The sequence below is a fragment of the Triticum aestivum genome, chromosome 3D, assembly GCF_018294505.1.
Source record: "Triticum aestivum cultivar Chinese Spring chromosome 3D, IWGSC CS RefSeq v2.1, whole genome shotgun sequence".
NCBI classification, from domain to species: domain Eukaryota; kingdom Viridiplantae; phylum Streptophyta; class Magnoliopsida; order Poales; family Poaceae; genus Triticum; species Triticum aestivum.
The window spans coordinates 113219924-113244708 of record NC_057802.1 but is presented as its reverse complement, the minus strand read 5'-3'; the positions used below and the strand labels follow the sequence as shown (position 1 = coordinate 113244708).

At 42.5% G+C, this 24785-nt stretch overlaps 1 protein-coding gene across 1 annotated transcript; it reads left to right on the top strand.

Moving 5' to 3' along the window:
- The first annotated feature begins 6939 nt into the window (after positions 1 to 6939).
- On the top strand, positions 6940 to 23642 carry LOC123077750 (probable pre-mRNA-splicing factor ATP-dependent RNA helicase DEAH9). Its single transcript, XM_044500071.1, has 25 exons — positions 6940 to 7124; positions 7241 to 7385; positions 8920 to 8994; positions 9615 to 9704; positions 9822 to 9901; positions 10110 to 10179; positions 10277 to 10362; positions 10923 to 10992; positions 11075 to 11170; positions 12040 to 12145; positions 12284 to 12330; positions 12419 to 12502; positions 12567 to 12620; positions 13022 to 13122; positions 13736 to 13826; positions 15113 to 15277; positions 19518 to 19607; positions 19689 to 19760; positions 20769 to 20867; positions 20987 to 21073; positions 22193 to 22246; positions 22493 to 22572; positions 22707 to 22864; positions 23007 to 23134; positions 23238 to 23642. The coding sequence occupies exons 1-23, from the start codon at positions 7009 to 7011 to the stop codon at positions 22852 to 22854; spliced, it is 2106 nt and encodes a 701-aa protein (XP_044356006.1). The 5' UTR covers positions 6940 to 7008; the 3' UTR covers positions 22855 to 22864; positions 23007 to 23134; positions 23238 to 23642.
- The last annotated feature ends 1143 nt before the right edge of the window (positions 23643 to 24785 follow it).

The window sequence follows — 24785 nt, the reverse complement described above, 5'->3', positions numbered from 1 at the left end:
ACCTTGCTGAAAAAGAAACTATAATAATAGTCCTCCAATAAGGTGTGCTAGGCATGACATCACCTTACCGGGTCATATAAGACCAACGTTATAACTCTTGGAAATATGTTCCAACCATCATATCTGACCGAGATTCAGATCTGATTGGTGTCAGGATACCTCAGACTCAGGATGCCCGAGAAGAAAAGGTGCGACACAACTTGACGAGATGACATTGTCAGATTATCAGGATATGAACTATGGAAGCGAGTTCCGAAACAAGAGTTCATCATTAAACCAAGGAGAGGATGAGGGGGTGGCTGATGGACTCGGTGATAATTCATCGAGATTTCCATAAAAATAGATTTCCACAGGTAGGTGAACAAGGAGATAACATTTGTCAGATCAAATGATATAATGATTGAAAGATCGTGGATGTCGCCTAGAGGGGGGTGAATAGGCGCTTTAAAATAATTACGGTTGAGGCTTGAACAAATGCGGAATAAACCTAGCGGTTAATTTGTCAAGCACAAAACCTACAACAACTAGGTTCACCTATGTGCACCAACAACTTATGCTAAGCAAGAAAAACTACTTAGGTGATAGCAAGATATATGACAAGAAACAATATGGCTATCACAAAGTAAAGTGCATAAGTAAAGGGCTCGGGTAAGAGATAACTGAGGCACGCGGAGACGACGATGTATCCCGAAGTTCACACCCTTGCGGATGCTAATCTCCGTTTGGAGCAGTGTGGAGGCACAATGCTCCCCAAGAAGCCACTAGGGCCACCGTAATCTCCTCTCGCCCTCGCACAATGCAAGATGCCGTGATTCCACTAAGGGACCCTTGAGGGCGGTCACCGAACCCGTACAAATGGCAACCCTTGGGGGCGGTCACGGAACCCGTACACTTTGGCAACCCTTGGGGGCGGTCACCGGAACCCGTCAAATTGCTCGGGGCGATCTCCACAACCTAATTGGAGACCCCGACGCTTGCCCGGAGCTTTACACCAAAATGATTGAGCTCCGAACACCACCAACCGTCTAGGGCGCCCAAGCACCCAAGAGGAACAAGCTCAAGGGTACCAAGCACCCAAGAGTAATAAGCTTCTCAACTTGTAACTTCCAGGAATCACCGTGGAGAACTCAAACCGATGCACCAAATGCAATGGCAAGGGCACACGGAGTGCCCAAGTCCTTCTCTCTCAAATCCCACCGAAGCAACTAATGCTAGGGAGGAAAATGAGAGGAAGAACAAGAAGGAGAACACCAAGAACTCCAAGATCTAGATCCAAGGGGTTCCCCTCACATAGCGGAGAAAGTGATTGGTGGAAATGTGGATCTAGATCTCCTCTATCTTTTCCCTCAAAAACTAGCAAGAATCCATGGAGGGATTGAGAGTTAGTAAGCTCGAAGAAGGTCAACAATGGGGGAAGAACACGAGCTCAAAGGATAAGGTTGAATGGGGAAGAAGACCCCCTTATATAGGGGCTCCCGAATCCAACCGTTAAGTGCTCAGTCCGCGCACGAGCGGTACTACCGCTCAGGGGATGGGGAAGAAGACCCCCTTATATAGGGGCTCCCGAATCCAACCGTTAAGTGCTCAGTCCGCGCACGAGGGGTACTACCGCTTAGGGGAGCGGTACTACCGTCCGGGCGGTAGAACACAGAGAGCGGAGCAAAACAGAGGGCGAGGCAGAGCCGTATGAGCGGCACTACAGCTGGAACCAGCGGTACTGCCGCTTGGCCCAGCGGTACTACCGCTGGGACCGCGCACAACGCCTACCACGAGCACAGGGAGAAGGAACAGGGAGGAGGGCCATTGAGCGGCATTAGGGCGGTGGTAGCCGCGGTACTACCGCACACGAGCAGTACTACCGCTCCTACTACCGCTACTACTGCCGCTGAACCCGACACGAGAAAACCACGTCTCGAGTCGAGGCGGTACCAGCGCGGAACCGGAGCCGTACTACCGCTTATGGCCATGGGCGGTACTACCGTTGTGGGGCAGCGGTACTACCGCTTGTGGCGATACGCGGTACTGCCGCTCCGGCCCAGCGGTACTACCGCTGGCACCATCCTTATGCCACTTCCACGAAAACAAGTATACTCCAAGGAAAACCAGAACTGCCAAAACTTCTGCAAATGAGCTCTGAATTGAGCAAACTCAAGCTTGGTGGATACAAGACAACGAATAGCATCAAAACAACGCCTTGAAACCAACACATGGACTTCAAGAAATGCCTATGGACAAATCCTTCAAATATAACTCAAGGCAACCATTAATCCATAGAGATTGTCATCAATTACCAAAACCAAACATGGGGCACCGCATGTTCTTTCAACAGTGGTAGGGAATTTGCAAAGGCGATGGGCACAAAGTCTCGAAAGAGTAGCAGAGAGTAACTTCGAAATCTTCTGGTGCAGCCGGTGATCATCTGGACTGAAGGGGCTCTTCGGGTGGATGTGATCACGAGACCCTAAAGTTAGATTTTAGCGCGAGGTGGCGGGCGACGGAGCCGGCGAGGACGACGACGGAGCCGACGAGGGCGGCGACGTGCACGTCGGGCGCGGCGAGTTCGTGCCCCGATCCAGAATGAGCGGAGAGGGAGAGGGGATCGGGGCGAGGGGATCGTGGGGAGGGAAAGTGGGGACGAGTGGGGAGGGAACCGCTAGGGTTCCGGTCGCCCAGGGGGATAAGGGAGCGATGGGGGCGGCTGGGCCTGTGGGCTGGTGGGTTGGATGCCCGGTTGGGCCAAACGGCAGAAGGGGAGGGGGGAAGGCCCGGGGTTTTCTTTCTTTCCTTTTTCTTTGTTTCCTTTTTATTTCAACTTCTGTTTCTATTTAGTTTCTAAGCCATTTTAGTCTTAATAAGAACAAAAGTTGCTCCACAATTAGTATAGTAATATAGGCTACTGTCACAAAAAGGTTCGGGGCAAATAAAATAGTTTGGAGATTTCTACCATTTTGAAAATGCATTTTAATAAAGAATTGACCCATGTTTTAATTATTTTAGGCCACTTAGTTACTTTACAAAAAGTTGATTTCACCACCATAATTGCCTACGGATTATTTACCACCTTTTGAACATTTTAGTTTGACATTTGAAAACTTTTTATAGCTTGACTTTATTTAAATTTGAATCCGAAGCAATTTTGAATCTAAGCGAGATTATCAACAGTAATCGTGGTGACTTGGCATCATTAGTAAGGGGTTACTGTAGCTTGATTATCCGGGCGTCACATTGAGGTTGACATTAGCGTGGGCCATTTGATCTACAAGACATATTGTAAAGATTTTAGACTACATGATAATTAAGTTCATCTAATCAAATTATTAATGAACTCCCACTCAGACAGACATCCCTCTAGTCATTTAAGTGATACATGATCCGAGTCAACTAGGCCGTATCCGATCATCACGTGAGACGGACTAATCATCATCGGTGAACATCTTCATGTTGATCGTATCTGCTATACGACTCATGTTCGACCTTTCGGTCTCTTGTGTTCCGAGGCCATGTTTGTACATGCTAGGCTCGTCAAGTCAACCTAAGTGTATTGCGTGTGTAAATCTGGCTTACACCCGTTGTATGCGAACGTTAGAACCTATCACACCCGATCATCACGTGGTGCTTCGGAACAACGAACCTTCGCAACGGTGCACAGTTAGGGGAAACACTTTCTTGAAATTTTAGCGAGGGATCATCTTATTTATGCTACCGTCGTTCTAAGCAAATAAGATGTAAAACATGATAAACATCACATGCAATCAAACAGTGACATGATATGGCCAATATCATTTTGCTCCTTTTGATCTCCATCTTCGGGGCGCCATGATCATCATCGTCACCGGCATGACACCATGATCTCCATCATCGTGTCTTCATGAAGTTGTCTCGCCAACTATTACTTCTACTACTGTGGCTAACGGTTAGCAATAAAGTAAAGTAATTACATGACGTTTCAGTTGACACGCAGGTCATAAATAAATTAAGACAACTCCTATGGCTCCTGCCGGTTGTCATACTCATCGGCATGCAAGTCGTGATTCCTATTACAAGAACATGATCAATCTCATACATCACATATATCATTCATCACATTCTTCTGGCCATATCACATCACATGACACATGCTGAAAAAACAAGTTAGATGTCCTCTAATTGTTGTTGCAATTTTTTTTACGTGGCTGCTATAGGTTTCTAGCAAGAACGTTTCTTACCTACGCCAAAACCACAACATGATATGCCAATTTCTATTTACCCTTCATAAGGACCCTTTTCATCAAATCCGATCCGACTAAAGTGGGAAAGACAGACACCCGCTAGCCACCTTATGCAACTAGTGCATGTCAGTCGGTGGAACCTGTCTCACGTAAGCATACGTGTAAGGTCGGTCCGGGCCGCTTCATCCCACAATGCCGCCGAATCAAGATAAGACTAGTAACGGCAAGTAAATTGACAAAATCAACGCCCACAACAACTTGTGTTCTACTCGTGCATAGAAACTACGCATAGACCTAGCTCATGATGCCACTGTTGGGGATCGTTGCAGAAATTAAAAAATTTCTACGCATCACCAAGATCAATCTATGGAGTTTACTAGCAACGAGAGGGGAGTGCGTCTTCATACCTTTGAAGATCGCGAGCCGGAAGCGTTGCAAGAACGCGGATGAGGGAGTCGTACTCGTAGCGATTCAAATCGCGGTGGATTCCGATCCTAGCGCTGAACAACGGCACCTCCACGTTCAACACACGTGCAGCCCGGTGACGTATCCCGCACCTTGATCCAGCAAGGAGGAGGGAGAGGTTGAGGAAGAGGGCTCCAACAGCAGCACGACGGCGTGGTGGTGATGGAGTGGCAGTTCTCCGGCAGGGCTTCGCCAAGCTCACGCGGAGGAGGAGATGTGTTGGGGAGGGGAGGGGCTGCGCCTTGGATGTGGTCCTGCAGCCCTCCCTCCACCCCTCTATTTATAGGGAGAAGTGGGAAGGGGCCGGACCCTCTAGATGAGATCTAGATGGGGGGCGGCGGCCAAGGGGGAGGGGGCTTGCCCCCCAAGCAAGGGGGCGCCCCCTTTAGGGTTCCCCCCCCCAACCCTAGGCGCATGGGCCCTAGGGGGATGGCGCCCAGCCCACTTAGGGGCCGGTTCCCTTCCACCTACAGCCCATAAGGCCCTCCGGGGCAGGTGGACCCTCTCGATGGACCCCCGGAACCCCTCCGGTGGTCCCGGTACAATACCGGTATACCCCCGAATATTTCCGGTGACCGTATGATGACTTCCCATATATAAATCTTCACCTCCGGACCATTCCAGAACTCCTCGTGACGTCCGGGATCTCATCCAGGACTCCGAACAACATTTGGTAATCACATACAAATCTTCCTTATAACCCTAGCGTCATCAAACCTTAAGTGTGTAGACCCTACGGGTTCGGGAATCATGCAGACATGACCGAGACAGCTCTCTAGCCAATAACCAACAGCGGGATCTGGATACCCATGTTGGCTCCCACATGTTCCACGATGATCTCATCGGATGAACCACGATGTCGAGGATTCAAGAAATCCCGTATACAAATCCCTTTGTCAATCGGTACGTTACTTGCCCGAGATTCGATCGTCGATATCCCAATACCTCGTTCAATCTCGTTACCGGCAAGTCACTTTACTCGTTCCGTAATGCATGATCCCGTGACTAACTACTTAGTCACATATTGAGCTCATTATGATGATGCATTACCGATTGGGCCCAGAGATACCTCTCCGTCATACGGAGTGACAAATCCCAGTCTCGATCCGTGCCAACTCAACAGACACTTTCGGAGATACCTGTAGTGCACCTTTATAGCCACCCAGTTACGTTGTGACGTTTGGTACACCCAAAGCATTCCTACGGTATCCGGGGGTTGCACGATCTCATGGTCTAAGGAAATGATACTTGACATTAGAAAAGCTTTAGCAAACGAACTACACGATCTAGTGCTATGCTTAGGATTGGGTCTTGTCCATCACATCATTCTCCTAATGATGTGATCCCGTTATTAATGACATCCAATGTCCATGGTCAGGAAAAGGTAACAATCTATTGATCAACGAGCTAGTCAACTAGAGGCTCCCTAGGGACATGTTATGGTCTATGTGTTCACACATGTATTACGATTTCCGGATAACACAATTATAGCATGAACAATAGACAATTATCATGAACAAGGAAATATAATAATAACCATTTTATTATTGCCTTTAGGGCATATTTCCAACAACAGCTGCAGGCCATGCACGCCCGCACCTCACGCGGAGTCCACGGCTCTTCCAACTGCTTGGCTGCTTCACTCGCCACGCTCTGCCTCACGACCCGGCCACGAGCAGACGGCTTGCTGCTTTAATTGCCGGCTCAACGCGACGACTCGCCTGATTCTTGACGCTCGCCGGCACGAACCGCCGCCGCCATCAAGATTATGGCTGACATTCCTGCAGATATAATGGGGGATATGCGGTGGTCGAGTGACTCGAGGGTGGTATATTTTGGTTTGTACTCCCTCCATTTACAAATATATATGACTTTTTTCTGAATCAAATGTATATAGACACTATTAGTGTGTGTTTATTCATTTCAGTCCGTATGTAGTCTATATTAAAATGACCAAAACATCTTATATTTGTGAACTGAGGGAGCATTTATGTTGTCTGTCTTGTCCTTGTACTTACGCGAAACTTTTGAAATTTGAAAATAAACAATGGCCAATTTTTTACATAGGGAGAAAAAGGGCTGTGTTTTTTAGGGGTAATTGTTTTTATAGTCCAAGAAAAGAAAAGGTTGTTGCAAATGAGCAAATCAAAATTCGTACAAAAAAAAGAGGAAATCAAAGTGTCCAGCAACGGCTCTCCAGCCCATCAGCGACGGCCTCTAAAGCCCACTAGAGCAACCACCAGTTAATGGACCCAGAGAGCTTTCTCTCTGTCCCGCTTCCTCTCCAATCCCACCGGCCACCCCCGCCATCTCCAAGCCACCCGAACCGGCGGCCATGTCGAGGTTCTGGAGACCTGGGTCGGAGAAGCCGAGCGCCTCGCTCGTCGACGACGAGGAGGGCGGCGTACTCTTCCTCCCGACCAACACCAGCGCTTCCTCCTCCTCCTCCGGGTGCGCCCCCCAAACCCTAAACCCTCTGTCTCCTTCCCCTTCTCCTTCGTGCTCCCCTACCTGAGGTTCCTAAACTTGTCTCCGGGTGCTGCTTCCTCCGTTTTGCTCGGTGGTAGGTTTGGGTACGCGTCCTTGGAGAGGCTGAGGCAGCGGCTGCCGGTGTACAAGTACCGCAAGGCCATCCTCTACCTGGTGGAGCGGCATGCCACGACCATCATCGTCGGCGAGACCGGTAGCGGCAAGTCGACCCAGATCCCGCAGGTACGTTCCTCAATGCAATTTCCTCTCGTGTGGCCAGTGGGGGTCCCTAGATCATTTGAAAATTGTTTCTGTGCTGCGCTCTGTCGGGGGGACATTCGACCGAACAACTGGTGCGCGTGTACGCGTGAAGTGCTTAAGCGATAGTGTGTATCATTGGTGTTGTATTTGGTGGCTGTTCTGCTTTGATTCGAACAAGGACCTCTTGTTTACTATGCTCTATGCTCTGGATTATTGATTGACTGGGGGAGATCAGGGGCTTTGGCTTATATTTGTACTCCCTCCGTTCCTAAATATAAGTCTTTGTAGAGGTTCCACCATGAACCACATATGGATGTACATAGATGAATTTTAGAGTGTAGATTCACTCATTTTGCTCCGTATGTAGTCCATAGTGGAATCTCTACAAAGACTTATATTTAGGAACGGAGGGAGTAGTAGTCATGGTTCCTCCTTTCTGCATTTGATTGAGGCCTCTGGTTGGTATGTATCGTGTGACCATCTTGTGTGCCCACATCCTAGCAATATATATCAACATAAAGACTAATTCTCGCAGTAGGATAGTAAGCATGAATGATGGCTTAGGGATGATACCTACCGGCATTATCAGAGAAGAGGGCCGAGGGGACAGAATAAAAGTAATGAGAGATGAAACACTGTTTATAACTTCACCAAATAATTTTTTTGGATTTCTAGATCACAACTACCTGCATACCTATCAGCAGTTCTTACATGAAGTTTACACTTACCTCCTGCTCATATTTCGTTCGCCAATAATTTGCATTATTTTTTACTCATAACTTGTACAAAATTTGGCTCTTCGCTTGAAGTATTACTCTCCAGCTAAAGTTCTGCTTCTTCTCAAGCTACTATCTGGCAAATGATTTATATGACTGCTGTGTTGGCACATTTATGGCCTATTTGCCAACTGTCACGGTAATTTGTGTTTATTTATAGGGAAAATGGCCAACTTTCACGTTGCAAATTCAATGGTGGGCACAATCATGCAATCATTTTTTTCTAGTGCTTAAATCAATACAAAAATTATTTAAAAAGTTATCCAGAGTCTTGGTCTCTTAGTGTGCTGTAGCACCTGGTCACTTTTCATGACTTCAATATTTCAAGAGGAAAAAAAAGATCTACGCTGAGAGCAGTAACGCACGCTTCCTATCTCATAAGAATTTGTATCGTAACAAACATTCAATTTGGTCTGAAAGGTTCGATAAAGGTAGGCTGAACTGAGACCTATCTTTGTAATTTATTCTGGATATTGTTTGACATTAAAATTTGACTCCATGCTGAAACCAAAGTAGTTTGCTTGGTTGCACATATATTTCAATTTACTCCGGATCTGCTCCAGTTTTTGAATTTCAACATACATACTTGAAGGTTGAATGGAAAATTTAGTTTGGTTGGTGAAAAATGCCAATTTTATATTATTTGAAAAGAATGTAAGCCACACACGTCAATACTCTTCTGTCTATTGCCTATCTCACCATCTTACTTGAATTTCTAACTTCATTGTATTTTGAACCAGTATCTCAAGGAGGCTGGTTGGGCTGAGGGCGGTCGACTTATAGGTTGCACCCAGCCAAGAAGATTGGCTGTGCAGGTATCAAATGTTCAAATGTTCATCCATCTGTGTATCCTTCTCTAAATGCTATGCAATACTAGGTCTCTCTTTTTACCGTCTGATGAGTGATGATGAGAACATGCACTAGATTATTTTTTTGGGTACGTCCGTAGCATGGCGAGTAAGGCTCTTAGCTAATTATCTAGAGCAAGTTTCTGTATACTTCTGGATGTTCTCCTATCACATTCTACCTCTCTTTAGATATAGCTCCAAGTCCATGCTAAATTCGTAGCAAATCAAATCCTAACAATATGGATCTAAGAAATTTTCTTTATTACGGAGAGATAACTCCTAAAAGATAAGCTTGGACTTTCTCAGCCATGGAGGTTTATCCAGCTGGCCCTTTTGAGACCTAGCCGTTGGTGAGCTGAAAACTTATTTATGTGGTCCGACAGTGATTTCTGGCATCCTATTACAGAGAAGTCAGCTGATAGAATCATATCTGTACTGCTTAGAGGATGGTAGCTGAATGAAAATTTTACTGCTTTGGTCTACTAATTTTCTTATGTTCCAATTTTTTCTTTTCTGTTCTTAGACTACATTTGTAGATTCCTATCTTTTTTTACCACTTCCCTTTTCAACCCAAATAATTTGAACAGACGGTTGCGTCAAGAGTAGCTGAAGAAGTTGGTGTGAAACTTGGAGAAGAAGTGGGATATACAATAAGATTTGAGGATGAAACAAACCCGGTATGATCTAGGTTTCTCTCCTTGCACTGATTTTCTTTATCTGACTTCTATAGCATCATTTTCGGTTTATGGTTTCATGCCCTATATACTCTGCTTATGCCATACACGGTTTGACAGGGCATGACTATGATCAAATTTCTCACAGATGGGGTACTGATTAGAGAAATGATGGAAGATCCTCTTCTGAGCAAATATAGGTACCATGTTATGACCCTCAATATTAGTATGACCTTAAGCTGACAGTCCAAATTGTGACTTGTCATGTTTGATCCAATTTATGTCGTTATTGTGATTACACATTTGTGGTGATAATCGTAGTGGAGTAAAAACAACTTTTTCAGTTGGATGGTTCCATACTGGTTTTACATTATTCACATACTAATCCATGTTTTTCTGTTTTATTAGTGTCATTATGATAGATGAAGCTCATGAAAGATCCATTTCAACCGACATATTGCTGGGACTCCTGAAAAAGGTTTGCAATTTCGAATCCGCAAGTCTGGTTTCTCTTCAATTCATCTGTGAATAATGTTTAGTTTCCCACTGCATGTTTCTTTACATGAATCGACCAGATTCAACGCCGTCGGCCAGAGTTGCGCCTAATCATTTCCTCTGCAACAATTGAAGCAAGATCAATGTCAACCTTTTTCAGCAATAGGTCGGTCCCTGTCTAGTAAGAACTTGTTTCACATCCTTTCATTTTTGCAATTCGCTGCCATGTGTAACTTCCGCAAGGAAAAGAAGTGCAGTTCGACTACCAGGAAATCCTCAAGAAAGTGATGTAGTCAGAAAGATGGTCTATGTAAAGAAGCACAATTGCCTTTCAACTATATTGTAAACCTACAAGACATCTTCTTCAGCCAGTAAAGAAGCAACAATTGCTTTTCAACTATAGTAAAACCTAATCTAAAAAAAAAACTATAGTAAAACCTATAAGACATCTTCAGCCAAGCCATCGACCATGGTACCGAATTATTCCCAATTCTTGGTAACATTATGGCTTACATTGTTCACGAAGTTGCTATGTGGTACTCTCTCCTTCCCATCATATAAGGCATATAAATTTTCTAAGTCAAACTTTGTTAAGCTTGACCAAGTTTATAGAATAATAGAATAATATATAACATCTATAATATCAAATTGTTAAGATACAGTTGTTAACTCAATATGCACTCGAAGTTAGTTAGGGCCTGATCTTGAATCTTCTTTCATGTGCAGGCGGAAGAATTCATTGCTCAAGCCTGCTGATGGTTTGCCAAATCCAGAACCTGCTATACTTTCTGTTGAAGTATGTTTCCCTTGTGGCTGAAATATATAGATGGTGAATGGGTCTCCTCATTGATGAGAGTAATTTGGTTCCACTTCTACAGGGTAGAGGATACACAGTAGAAACTCATTATCTGGAAGAGCCTGTCTCAGACTACTTACAGGCCGCTGTGAATACTGTTCTTATTATTCACGAAAAGGTTAGTTGTTTTGTCCTGTGTATCAAACAATAGAATCCATATAGGTTATTATGCTTCTTGGAGTGCATTTGATCATTTGGGAACTTTTCGTTTTCTGTATATCCGAGATTACACTTGATTTTTCTGGTCCATTGATTCGTTGCATCATGTCACTCGACAGTTATTATTTAGGTCTCATATGCTATGCTTCTTAATGAAACAAATAGTAAGTGTATTCAGATTTAGATGCTGCACTGCAGCCCCTGTTCAAGAATTTGTCTGATTAACCAGTTAACTTGCCGGTTAATCCTTACTCGTAGGGTCACCAAGTAACCGATAAACTGATAAATCGACCGATTAATTGATTAATTGGGAGATTAACTGTCCGATTAGCCTATTAATCCCCTACTGCCAGCCAACCGAGCAGCTACCAGTTTGCAATTTCCTGAACATTGACTGCAGCTAATTTAAACTTTTCCACCACTGACTTATGGGTGGATGCCAATTATTGTCACTACTCTGTGAGTTCAGCAGAAGTTCATGGGCAATTGCATGCTCAATCTTGTAAGCATTGAAGCTCAAATAGTACATATCAGCTGCCTCACTTCTCAACATTAGTTTATAATTTCAGACAAATTTGTTAATGGAAGACAAAGCTGATATGATCAATGTCCATCAGATAAATGTACATATTCTGCTTCTGTTGATAATGTTGTAGTCTTTGAGGTGAATTTGGAGCTATCAGCATTCATCTGTGTAGCATAGTGGTAGTGTCTATTTCCGTATTTTCTTTTTATATTCTATTTCCATTTGGAAGGAAAAATTACTCTTCCAATCATCCAATACTGGATACCTTTCTTTTATCTTCACTCATTAACCAATATCTGCAGGAACCACCAGGGGATATTTTGGTGTTTTTAACTGGCCAGGATGACATAGATGCTGCTCTTAAGTTGCTAAATGATGAAATTCAACATCTGGGAAAACACTATTTCGGTAATTCTTTTTTTCCGAATGTTATTAACAATGAAATATGTCGTTCTTGGAATGGATGTCTGGTCCTTGCCAATTTTGTTATCAGCTTGTGATAGTAAATTGTGTTTTCTAATGCATTCAGATTGCTTTGATTCTCAGATTTGGTGATTTTGCCCTTGTACTCTGGCCTTCCACGGGGAGACCAAGTAAGTGGTCCTCACTCCTCAGTAGTGCTATAAGAAAATATACTTGGCACTCCATGTTGACACTATTTAGTGTTCGTTGGCTTTCTAGGATCTCATCTTTGCTCCTACTTCGAAAGGGAAAAGAAAAGTTGTGATATCAACAAACATTGCCGAGACATCATTGACTCTGGAGGTACTGCATGTCTTCTCTAATAAATGTGATGTTGACCTTGACTGATTTTCTCTAAATTGTGCAGGGCGTGGTGTATGTTGTTGATAGTGGATTTTCCAAGCAGAAGTGTTATAACCCGGTACATTCTACTGTTCCATCGCAGTACTTCAATCTGGCTGACCTGGACATGCAGCTTTACTTTTTTTCTTCATCATAGTGTTTCTTTGTGAATCTTGAAACTTGAATGGCTGCAATGGTCTTTGAATAGTGCCTTGTACGTCCATCAGAAAATCGTTGATTTGGTAATCCAGTACAGACCTATATCTGTAAAATTAATCCAGATGAGTTAATCAAGTATACATCTCTGTATTTATGACATACTTAGATGTTAACACATTCAGGCATTGTGTCATTTTTACCCCAAGTCTCCCACTCATAAGCTAAGGGAGGTTAAATCTGAGATCATTTTTTTTGGTGCAGTTCTTTTTTCCAAGTTTAGTCTTATTTGTTGTAGCTTAACTCCTATGCCTTGTTGTGCAGATTTCTGACCTGGAGAGTCTAGTTGTCGCACCAATATCGAAAGCTTCTGCAAGGCAACGAGCAGGCAGAGCTGGAAGGGTACGACCTGGGAAATGCTTTAGGTATGTTGTGCAGTTTTGTTATTGAAGTGTTGGATTTGTTAATCTATGTCTCCTCTTTCATGGCAGTCCTTGATTTATTATGCTGTTCCATTTTCACAATTCCTAGTTCTCAACTCAAATAGTTTCTTTGCTGAATGCTTTTTTTCTTTACTACAGTGTTTCTTTTTAACATACTTAGTTTTGAATATTTTGGAAGCCAAACTTTCATGTAGGGGGTGTTTGCTTGGGCTGTTACTTGGCCTTTTCACTTTGGCTTATAAGCCAAAAAAGCACCTAAATATGTGTTTTTTTGGCTTATAAGGTGCTTTAAATACTCCCTCCGTCCGAAAATACTTGTCGGAGAAATTGATAAAAATGGATGTATCTAGAACTAAAATACGTCTAGATACATCCATTTCTCCAACGAGTATTTCCGGACGGAGGGAGTACAATATACGCCAAAAAAGCACCGTGCTTTTTTGGCTTATAAGCCAAAGTGAAAAAGCCAAATAAAAGCCCAACCAAACACCCTCGTATTAAATTCTGAAGATCCAGTACTCTGCATACTGTAATATTATTCTCCTTGGTGAGATATTTTACCACTTTGTGCATCTTATATGCTAATCTCCTGCAGGCTTTACACAGAGGAATATTACCTAAATGAAATGCAGTCAGATGGCATTCCAGAAATGCAAAGGTCTAACCTTGTTTCCTGCATAATACAGGTATCTTGGCTCATCCATTTCATGATTCTTTTAGTTACATTGCAAATAAATAAGTAGATGTCATATATTTACCATAGCTTGCAGTTATTAACATATTAGTACACCAGTATTTCAAACTGGACGGTTTTTGCTGAATGTTATAATCATCCATTCATCCTACCTTTTGGTGCTTATGTCATACAAGGGAACTTATGTCAGTTTGTGGAGTGAGGCGTTTTGGATCCCTAGTTCCAGTGAGCATTTTTTCTTGAAAAACTCAAAATTCATATTTAAAAGTGTCAAAAATTCTGAAAACCATTAGAAAATTCCATTAGAAAATACTTTACCATGTGAGCTGCACAAAAAAGACAAATTCGTGGATTTATAGTAACAAACAATGCATGTACTGTTTGCTATTTTCACATCCACGCATATGTTTTACTTGTGCACACATGCATAAAAACACGTATTATATGAAAAATTATAGGTACATAGATCATATCTATATGTACATGACATATATTTTTACACTTGGATATTTTCTTTTCAACTTTTTTGTTGAAAAATATGGCTCACTAGAGCGCTGGAATCGAAAAACAATTTATGCAGTTTGTGGCCTTATATGCTGATCAACTATTTTATATCAGAGGACACATATGCATGACATATTGTTTCATACCGAGTATATGAATTGTTTTTACTCATGTATTAAAATTTGGATATGCCAATTGGCAGTTTCCAAAGTAAGATACAGTCATTGTGAAGACTTAATTATTACTACTAGAAAATTAGCACATTGAATACTCTAAAGCAATATAACTATAAACTAATTAATATATACAGTAGTCAGTAGTACCTCTCATGTTCATCAGCATATTAATGTTAGAGCTTGTCTTCACATCTCTAAATCAATGGTGTTTAAAATCGTGCATAGATATATATTATGCATTTCTTGGTAACTTTGACAATTCTTGAGCGTTTGTCTTATAAATACTGTGTCGGTTCCCTGCATCATGTATAATTGCCATAGTTTGACAATGCAGCATGATTCACTTTCACACTTGACTTGCTGAGTCATGAAACCTGGCCCCCAGCTGCCCACAGAAACGTACTAATTCATAGGAGGTACTCTCAACATTTCTTTGAAAAAAGTATGCACTGAAACATGTTCTCTAAATTGAATATGATTGATCTAATTTCCTGACATATATGATGTGAAATCTTCTTGAGGTTTTTGCACATAATACAATATTTATGAGTATTACGTAACACGTCATTTATTATGTATTTATGTTCTGGGATGGCAGTTGAAAGCGCTAGGCATAGACAACATCTTGGGGTTTGATTGGCCAGCTTCTCCATCACCAGAGGCAATGATCCGGGCTCTCGAAATTCTATTTTCACTAGGAATTCTTGATGAAGATGCCAAACTAACAGTTCCCATTGGTTTCCAAGTTGCTGAGATGCCTCTGGTATGTGTCTCTACTACTTTTTTTTTCTGATAGTGTACCTATTCTTGTTTCTTCAAGAACATTTTACAGTTGGCTACTTGAACTAGTTCTAGGGGTAAATCTTGCTGTAGTATTGACTAATGAGGCAGTCCTGTCATGACAGCCGAGTCAAATCAATTTGTTCCTGAGTTTGGGACGTGCGAGTTGCGAAATTTTGCTAGCCAGCCTTATTTTGGCAGTTTATCTCTAAAATACCAGAATTTAATGTTATACTTCTCGCAAAGAATTGCACAAGCATACAAAATCTTGCGTGAAAAGTACAATTTCCGACCAGTGACATGCCAGTTCTCCGAGAAAATTTGTTACAACCCATTTGACGGTAACTGCAGTGGCTAAGAATATGGACTTGGTTTACCAAAATCATGTAGCGAGTAGCGACTATCTAGAATGGTGCTAGATCTCAGTCTACAAACATGGCACGATAAAGTAATCATGGTTGAATGAATTTTTTATGCCATATACTCGTATGATGAAAGATACTCAAATTTAGATACGACTAACATAATTAAGGCGGTGTGACCTGAGTGAAACAGTAATTCGAATAGAAAAAAAGGTATGCATGATATATATATATATATATATATATATATATATATATATATATATATATATATATATGAATGTTGCTGATATATTTTTGCCTTGCCATTTATGTTCAAATTGTAATTTAAGCGTCTTTGCTATTAAAGAGTGGTCGTTCATCCACACCCTCTCCCCTCACAAACCAGACATGTGGACTTTCAATAATCCCACGTTTTTTCCATCCCACAATATTTGTCAAACCTCATCCCGCAACAACAAATTTTCTTGATTTTCTCTAGGCGCCGCTGTCGAGATCATTTTTCCCGTTGAATAATTATTTTTTCTGTGGTTCCCCTCCTTCCGTTACTTTGATTTTAGGCCTGTAGAATCATCGTATAAAAGCAATTCCATGTCCATCTCAGCTATGAAACAAACTTCAAAGCAGCTTAAGTCTTTCTGTGGTCCCTTGCTTCCCCATCGTCCTCCAAGCAGCCCCAACCCCATGATTCCATCTGACCATCTGCTCTGTCGCCGCGTCCTTAAGGCGATCAATGCTGATACCAGCCACCTCTGTCCTTTTCAAGCAATCAGGTCCAAACCTTATCAGCCACCGCCTCCTATCGTCACTGCCAGCCAACTCAGCATCTGGCAAGCGGATTCTTGACGCAATGGCAATCGGTATGGATGTTTGCGTCAACATATATGGGCTCTAGGATCTGAGCTCACGTCGTTGCCCAAGATGCAAGATGTAGGAGACCATCCCAGGCTCAGGTTGCCCCACCTGGGGTGTGTGGGTGGGTTTGGGTGGGGGTGGGGGATCATCCGCACCTGAATGCATTACTGAAAAGAGTCACTGGTAACCAAGTTTACAGTGGTGCGTGAGGAGAGGTATAGACGCCATGGCATGGTAGCATCCTTCTGTTGGCGCAATCTAAATCTACTACTCAACCAAAGAGTGAAATCCGAAATATTTTTGTAAGAATAGCAAACATGCCCGTGGAGAAAACCTAAACTATGTGTCTATGGCTTCAGACTTTTAATATCACTCGACATCAAAGATGGCTATGATCAGAAGGATAGATGGAAAGGCATACTTAGTTTTTAATTCGCCTTCGGTTTGTGGTAACTGAAAGGTTAACCAAGCACAATGTGCACATGAAAAGCACTACTAATTCAGTTAAAATAAAACAACATGATTTTTCAGCAAAAAGAATGTTATGGGATCCAAATGAAACAGTTTGTTTAGATATATCTGGTGTCGTTCGAATCTAGTGTGGCCTTGACAGAAGCAGTAGACATCCAGCCATAAAAATATCACTGCCTATAGGTATTTTTAATTATTATTTTTGACATGCACTGGCTATAGGTATATAACATAAGAGCCGGGATCCAATAGTTACCCTGAACAAATTAAGACGCCAAATCAAAATATGCTCATTTGCACACGTGTACATAGTTTGAACACGCCATACCTCATAGTAGAAAGTAAATGCTCATAGTACTAAGTAGTAGGTTATATTGTCCTGAAGTGATCTTGCTTCAGAGGATTATCAAGAAAAATGTCAAAAGGAGAAGCATAACTAACCTGATCAGTTTGCAGCGTGGCCCCTAAGGCAACCTGGGCGATTCACATATCCACATTTTACACAATCTATAGAGCCAGCGGCACCTTGTCCTACCTAGCCACTCATAACACCTTCATCGTCCATTGTTCTGACCTGCTGCATTCCTCGATTGCACTACATCTAACTGTTGCATGTGAAATCACATGAATTCGTAACCTGGGCACTACCGAGAAAGCTTCGCTGGACGCAAAAAATTGTTGCTTTTCTTTGGCCGCTGTAATGGGAAGTACCAATCTCCCCTGATCCTCTCTCTAATATCAAGAAAAGCAGGCAACAAAGCCTGAATACCTCACCCTTGAGCGTGGAGTGGCTCTGAAGCTTAGCACATGATTTGACTGATCCGTACGCAACTTGCATATATCCTGCATACCAAATTCGTCAGGCATCCGTCTGCAATTTGCGTATGAACGATCTGGCACATGTACCCGGCTCCAAGTCCACGGCCTGTCACCCACAAACCAAAGACCATCCAGAAGGTCATTTCGTCAGTGATGCAAATGGAGGAGCTGCGACAGCAAATACGGGAGATGTGGATGTGGCGCAGAGCCGGGCAGCCGGTTCGACGACGATGTTGAGTACGACTGAGCCGCCGCCACTGCCCACTGCCACCTCTCCAAGGTTCTTCTGTTCTGCCGCAGCCACCATCTCACGTGCTCCCATGACCATCATCCGTGGGGTATTTGTCCGCAGCAGCGCTACCCCTGTGGGGATGCTGCTCAAGGTTAGGGATGTAGGGGCTGCTGGAGGCGGGAGTGGTGGTGCCGCGGCGGCCGGCGATGGAGGACGGATCCAACGGATCCAGTTCAAGGAAAGAAGAAGGGGGAGCAGAAGGGAGGGGGGATGTTGCGGAGGCCCGCACGCCGTCCCCATGCGTCTCCTAGACTTGGGACGGGAGGAAGGCTGCCGGGGAGGTCGAGGCTCGAGGGAGAGGGAGGAGTTGGAGAGATGGAGACCGCTGCTCCCGGCGTGGAATCCGGCCGAGGACTCCACGAGGAAGGCGGCGGGGTTGCGCCCGCTCGTGCGTGGGGAGGGATGAAGGGGATCACCCGTGATGCGTTTTTTAAAGGACCGCAGGTTGAATATACCAAACTACGAGGACTTTTATGCGAACGAAACGTCTTCTCAGATCCACTTAAAAAGGGACTGTGGGTTCAATTACCAAAAAGTACAGGGACTTTTTTGCAAAAATGCCATGACGGTGAGCGAGCAGAAGCGATCGGTGCTTTATTATTGGGTAAAGATTACATTGATGCAGGCGGTCTCATTGCTACCCCACCGCTGTGAGCATCCCCAGAGCTTCCAAAGAATGAAGAGAGCGACTGTGGGCCAAATGTTGAGGCAGGGGGTGACCACGTCCCAAATCATGTCGATGGAGGGGGCGGGGAGGGGGTGGGTGGAGTGCCGTCCAAACCTGGGCACAGTAGGAAGATGTGCATGGCGTCCTCGATAGCAGAGGTCGCATCTCGGCTGCAGCTTCTCCAGAGCTGCCCCACAAAAACTACAGTGGGAAAAGGTTCCAGAGAAACTGTAGTCGAGTTCTTTTCAGCTCCTAACCCCCACTCCCTATTTGCTCACTTTCTTACTGATCCACATCTCACATTCAACAATTGATTACAACATGTGATGATATTCACATCTGAAGAAAAAAAAACTTTTTAACAAGATTCAACAAGCATGTGCACACTAAACTGGAAATTATAGCTCTCAGACAAAAGAATTGCATATTATTTTGACATATGCACACATCATATAGTATCTTATCATAAAGTTCTTATGATAACAACTTAATCACGAGTTACTCTGCTGAACGTGCTCAATGATTCTGATAACATGTGAAATTATGGTGCTATGTTGACCATTTATTTTTTCGCAAAAAAAATTGTTGACCATTTACTTGCAGGATTTCACGTCTTTCCGTACTTGTGCAAGCTTACTCTATTATACATTTGTACTTGTACTGTTTTTTATGTACATCTGGTTTACTTGCATTTTGGTGAATACTGTTCTCTTCTCAAGTCAAGAGGTTGTTAATAACACTGTTTGATTTTCTGCAGGACCCCATGATCTCAAAAATGATCTTGTCAGCAAATGATTTTGGATGCTCTGATGAGATATTGACGATAGCAGCATTTCTATCTGTTCAGGTTAAGATTTGTGTCTGATATGCCCTTCACTTTCTTGTGCTATTTTAATCTTTGAATTGTTCTGACAACCCCAATTTACAGTCTGTGTGGGTTTCTATGCGGGGAGTGAAGAAGGAATTTGATGAGGCCAAACTTCGGTTTGCTGCTGCTGAGGTTTGCAGGATTAACTTGCTGCCTAATATCTTCCGTTACACAGGAACCCTGATGTTACTTTGCTGCTTTTTTTACAGAATACTTTACTTTGCTGTTAATATTTGAAAACTAGACCAACAGGGAGTAGCCATTGTGTTTTTTGTTAATCAAGTAGAGACAACCGTGAGGCACCCCCTACAGAGCAGAGGGCTTGAACGTTGGGCTGTGAGCTGGGCGCGCAGCCGCGCGCACTCCTCCAGCAAACTGGTCGACGCCCAGTTGTCTACTGACACTCATTTTGGTGCTTAGCGTAGACAGCTGCAATGTGATACCCATATACCACAGAAGAGGAATATCATGTTACCAAGTATAATCCTTGTTTCATTTCAGTTAAGTCATGATCAAGTTCCTAAAGTAGACAAAACTAAACAATTTCTCTCGTTTTCAGATTTCAGCAAAATCCTTAATGGTTATTCTGCTTAAACGCTTTCATCATTGATTATTATGGGCTTACAACCAGTAAGAGTGCTGGTGATAGACTGGCTAGTTCTAGAACAAATGATTTTGGGTAACTCAAGATTAGTGTTATGGAGCAAAACTTAAGAACTTGGATCATGAAAATGCATACGACCAGCAGTCCAGCACCATTCCTATTTAAGAGCCTCCTTCCCTGTGTTCTGCACATGCATGTGCAAACTGTCAGAACTCAGAAGTATGCATATTAAGAGCATCTCCAATAGCTTGAGTTATCAGAAACTATTTGAATAGTCTAAATTGTTCAATAGAAATGAGATAATAAATAAGTTTGATCTCTATTTACACCTTGGAGCTTGTGCAAGGATTGTTGGTTCAAGTTCATACAACTTGTCTCTTTCTCATTTATTCTATGGCACATCATCACATATCCTATGTGGCAAAAATTACTAACAACTATCATACAACTATTGGAGATGCCCTAATTATATTTGCTTGGTTTCTCTTTCATCTTTGCCAATGGTCTTGACTCTTGTATTTTATGTTGTGCCGTAGGGTGATCATGTAACATTCCTGAATATCTACAAAGGATTTCACCAGTCTGGAAAATCTAGTCAGTGGTGTTACAAGAACTTTTTGAATCACCAAGCACTGGTCTGTTTTTGTCACAAGACGCCATTCTTTTTAATTAAGAATATGCACATATTCAAAGATATGTATTTTCCTTGTTGCACACTTACATTTTGAACAACATTTTGTTGTCTTTGCTGCAGAAGAAGGTCATTGAAATCAGGGCACAGCTTGTCAGGGTTATGAAGAGGTTTGGCATACAGCTGAAATCCTGCGACAGAGATATGCAGGTAGGATTTTCCAGCTTTTTTTCTCGAACACACATCAAACATTTTTTATTTGGAGAAGCACGCCGAGAAGGCACAAAAACTTACAGGGCAAAATGGAAAACAAAATTACCGGAACAAAAGCCTGGGCTATTAAAAGTTAAAACAAAAGCTATGCTAAGATATGAAAACAGGAAGGCAAAAGGAGCAGCAGGCCTATAATGCGGCAGTGGCCTTCTCAAGGACTTGGCGCTGGCGAGCTTACATTGTTTCGTGCACCAACCAGTAGAATCCAAGCAATTCCTCTATTGAAATTGCGAAAGCCGAGACCTCCTGACTCTGGTACTATTAAGTTTCATGCACCAATCATTAGAACCAAAAATCCGAACTGATGGAGAAGGTTGTGCAATCAACATATACTTGAACACGAGTAAGATGTCCTCTGCAAGTGCATGGCAATTTGGGTTCGCCCCATCGAAGACACACGGATCTTTTCAGTTTCAATGATTTTGGCTTTGATACCTATACGGCTATACCCAAGCTCTGTGCATACCAGGGAAATTTCAAGTGTTCTCTGTAGCCATTCTGCAAAATAATAATTAATAATAATCTTAAATAGTAGCAACTCTTATCCCCATGATCCGTATATCCTTTATAAAAACATCACTTTGGCCGCTGCCTGTTAATTAAGTTGGTCATTTCAGTGATATTCTTAACTGAATGAGAATGCATTTACTTTTCAGATTGTTTTATTTTTCTAATGCATTTTTGGAAATTATATGCTATTATGAAATGGGTTGACTATATCCAGCTTGATTCGCATAGAACTTGATGACATTCCAATCCGGCATTGTTGTTTGTCCTCATTTGAGGAGAATATGCATACAATGTACAATTTAGACTGTTAGGTACTATCAACATTTACCGAGAGTTCAACAACTATTATTTACCAATTGTTTGCTCTAGCGGTTTTCAGTATCTTGCTCTTGTAGAATTATTTTTGAACTCATTCTATGTACTGGTGAAAATGCTTAAAACTTCCTTTCTTGGTCAATTCTTTACGAGCTGCTGTTATAATGCCCACAGGTTGTTGAACCTTTCACACACTTATGCTAACTGCAATGTTATCTCAATATTCTGCAGGCAGTTAGAAAGGCCATTATTGCTGGTTCGTTTGCTAATTCATGTCATCTGGAGGTATTTACTCACATCCTACATTATTGAGCAGATTTCATGTTATCATACATCCCTAGGATGTAGCACGTGTAACCAGAGCTTCGTTTCATGTTACCATACATCTCTAAATTTATCTTTTTTTTGTGGCTGATGTGATGTGCCCTTGCACAATTTTCTTAATTTATCCTCAATAAGTGCAGCTATCAGCTGCATATGCAACTTGCATGTAAGTTGCCGGTGTCCCTACTGACATTCTCTGCCACACAGGAATATGGCCAGAATGGAATGTATAAAACAATTAGGACGTCACAAGAAGTTTACATTCATCCATCTTCCGTACTCTTCAGGTAAGTTTAGCAGGAGTATTTTTTTTTTTACTATATTCGACATTTATTTGGGTGACTTTGTGGCGTAGCTCCTTGTGCACTTCTTTGGGAACAATGCTCCTCATGCACTTCATGACATTTCCCTGACGTTTTAGGGTTAATCCGAAGTGGGTCGTCTACCAGTCTCTTGTTTCAACTGACAAGCACTATATGCGTAATGTTATTGCCATTGAACCATCATGGCTTACTGAAGCTGCACCACATTTCTACCAGTTCCGAACACCCAATCCAGCTCCGCACTAACTTAACTGTGGTAATTTCCTACTCAATTGTGTTTTTCTTTCATTTATCCATTCCAACAATGTTGTTACTTTCATATGTTATGTTGATTGCAGACGGTGCACTGTTGTATTAATGGTAAGAGTACTCATTTTGCCTTTTGCTCTTTTGGCTAGTGTACTAAGGTCGGCTGGGCTCTCATCATTTCCGTCAGTCCATTTGGGCCAGCCAGTATACAGATCAGCATGGCTTGTTCTTATCAAATATTAACTACTTTGAAGAAAATCAATTGGAGGCAAAGAAAGTAAGTCTTATTTGAATATTATCTTGCTTCTGTCCTTGGCAGCTGACATATTTTTGATGTAATAAGACGTTACTTTGGTTTTATTTTATTTGATGTTTTGTAGGAATCTTCCATCTTGTAGAGGAACAGGTTTTTCCAAACTAACGGAAGCCACCATGTTTGTATATAATTTGGACTTCTGGTGCTATCCTGTTGTTTAGCGCTAGGAGTATATTTTGTGTCCCCGTTATCTATGCTGCATTCCCCATACTAGTATCAAGTGCCCTTAGCTATATGGGGTTTGCGAAGACTTGTTCCAGAAAAATTGTTTGAAGACTTGACGAGTAGTAGCTGAGTTACATTCTGGATTTTATTGTGAAGTTAATTAAACTACAACAGTATTTTGATCTGAGCTGCAGGATGTACCGTAGGCAAATGAAATGCTCTTGTATTGCACATAGCTTCAGTTTATGTTCATTTGAGACATCGATTCATCGAATAGCAGCAGCAGTAGTATTTACTTCTTTCAGTGTTTGTGTAATCCCAGTGTGAATGCTGTCTTAAATACTTGTGCACATGGATCCAGCTTTTTTGGTCTTTTGGGACGTGCATTAAAATGAATCAACGGGCTTGTAGCCCCAAGGCCCATAAGTTTTCAGGACTGAGCTCCATGTATCTTCTTTTTTTCGGAAAAAAGGATACGGTTGCAACGGCTAATTTAGTCACCTGCAGTGGTCATAGCCGCTTCGGCCAGTTCATGGTTATTGGCTTTTCCTAACTGTTGAATGCTTTATCAGCCAATATAGATTCCAGTTTGCATTATACTCCTACACACTTCAGGGATCCTTGTTATATTCCAAATTTCAATTCGTCCATCTTGATCATAAACAACTACTCCCTCCGTCCCATAATATAAGAGCGTTTTTGACACTAGTAGTGTCAAAAACGCTCTTATATTATGGGACGGAGGGAGTAGATTCTTTATCACTGGGGCATAAGCAAAGCAACAAGCAAGTCAAGAAGCGAAGAAAAGAAGCTCCAAGGTGCTGGTGTTTCCCAAAGCTGTGGTTTGTTGCTTTCTGCTTCCACTTTTTGATTTTAACAAGTGGACTGTATCCGGCAGATAGTTTGAACTTTGAGTACTCCTATATCTTCAACATGAAGCAAAGAACAGCTAGACTGGTAGGTCCTGATATCTAAGGAGTCGTCAGTCAGCATCGTATCTAGTAACGCATTAGTATCTAAAAGGTCATGCCCAAAAGGGAAAGTGTGCAAAGGCTTGCTTCGAATCCGAAACCATATATTGGTGCTCCATGTAGCCGCTTGGCCGGTTTTCCCTTGTGTCACGCGGCAACTTAGTTGCAGAGTGCCAAATGCAACGATATCGTAAGTTAAACCAGCGGTGTAAAAAGGCTTGTCCGTCTAGAAGGATGACGGTTAAGGTTAACAGGATAGAACGGGGCAAACTTTGGATGAACTTAGAGCATAATTGGTTTGCTACCAACATTTGGCATTGCCAATATTTGGTAAGCCAACATTTGGCAAAAACAAAAGTTGCCAACTTTTGGCAACTTTTTGTGAGATTGGCAACAAGAATTGGCAAGCAACCAATCTCTAGCCAATATTTGGCAGTTGCCAAAATTTGGCATGCCAACTTTTGGCATCAAACCAA

What these genes read in the sequence shown, in the direction of transcription:
- LOC123077750 (XM_044500071.1), top strand. Translation starts at nt 7,009, where the DNA reads ATGTCGAGGTTCTGGAGACCTGGGTCGGAGAAGCCGAGCGCCTCGCTC. An exon ending in CGACCTGGGAAATGCTTTAG is followed by an intron (nt 13,123 to 13,735) that starts GTATGTTGTGCA and finishes AATCTCCTGCAG; the next exon opens with GCTTTACACAGAGGAATATT. An exon ending in CCATCTTCCGTACTCTTCAG is followed by an intron (nt 22,573 to 22,706) that starts GTAAGTTTAGCA and finishes CTGACGTTTTAG; the next exon opens with GGTTAATCCGAAGTGGGTCG.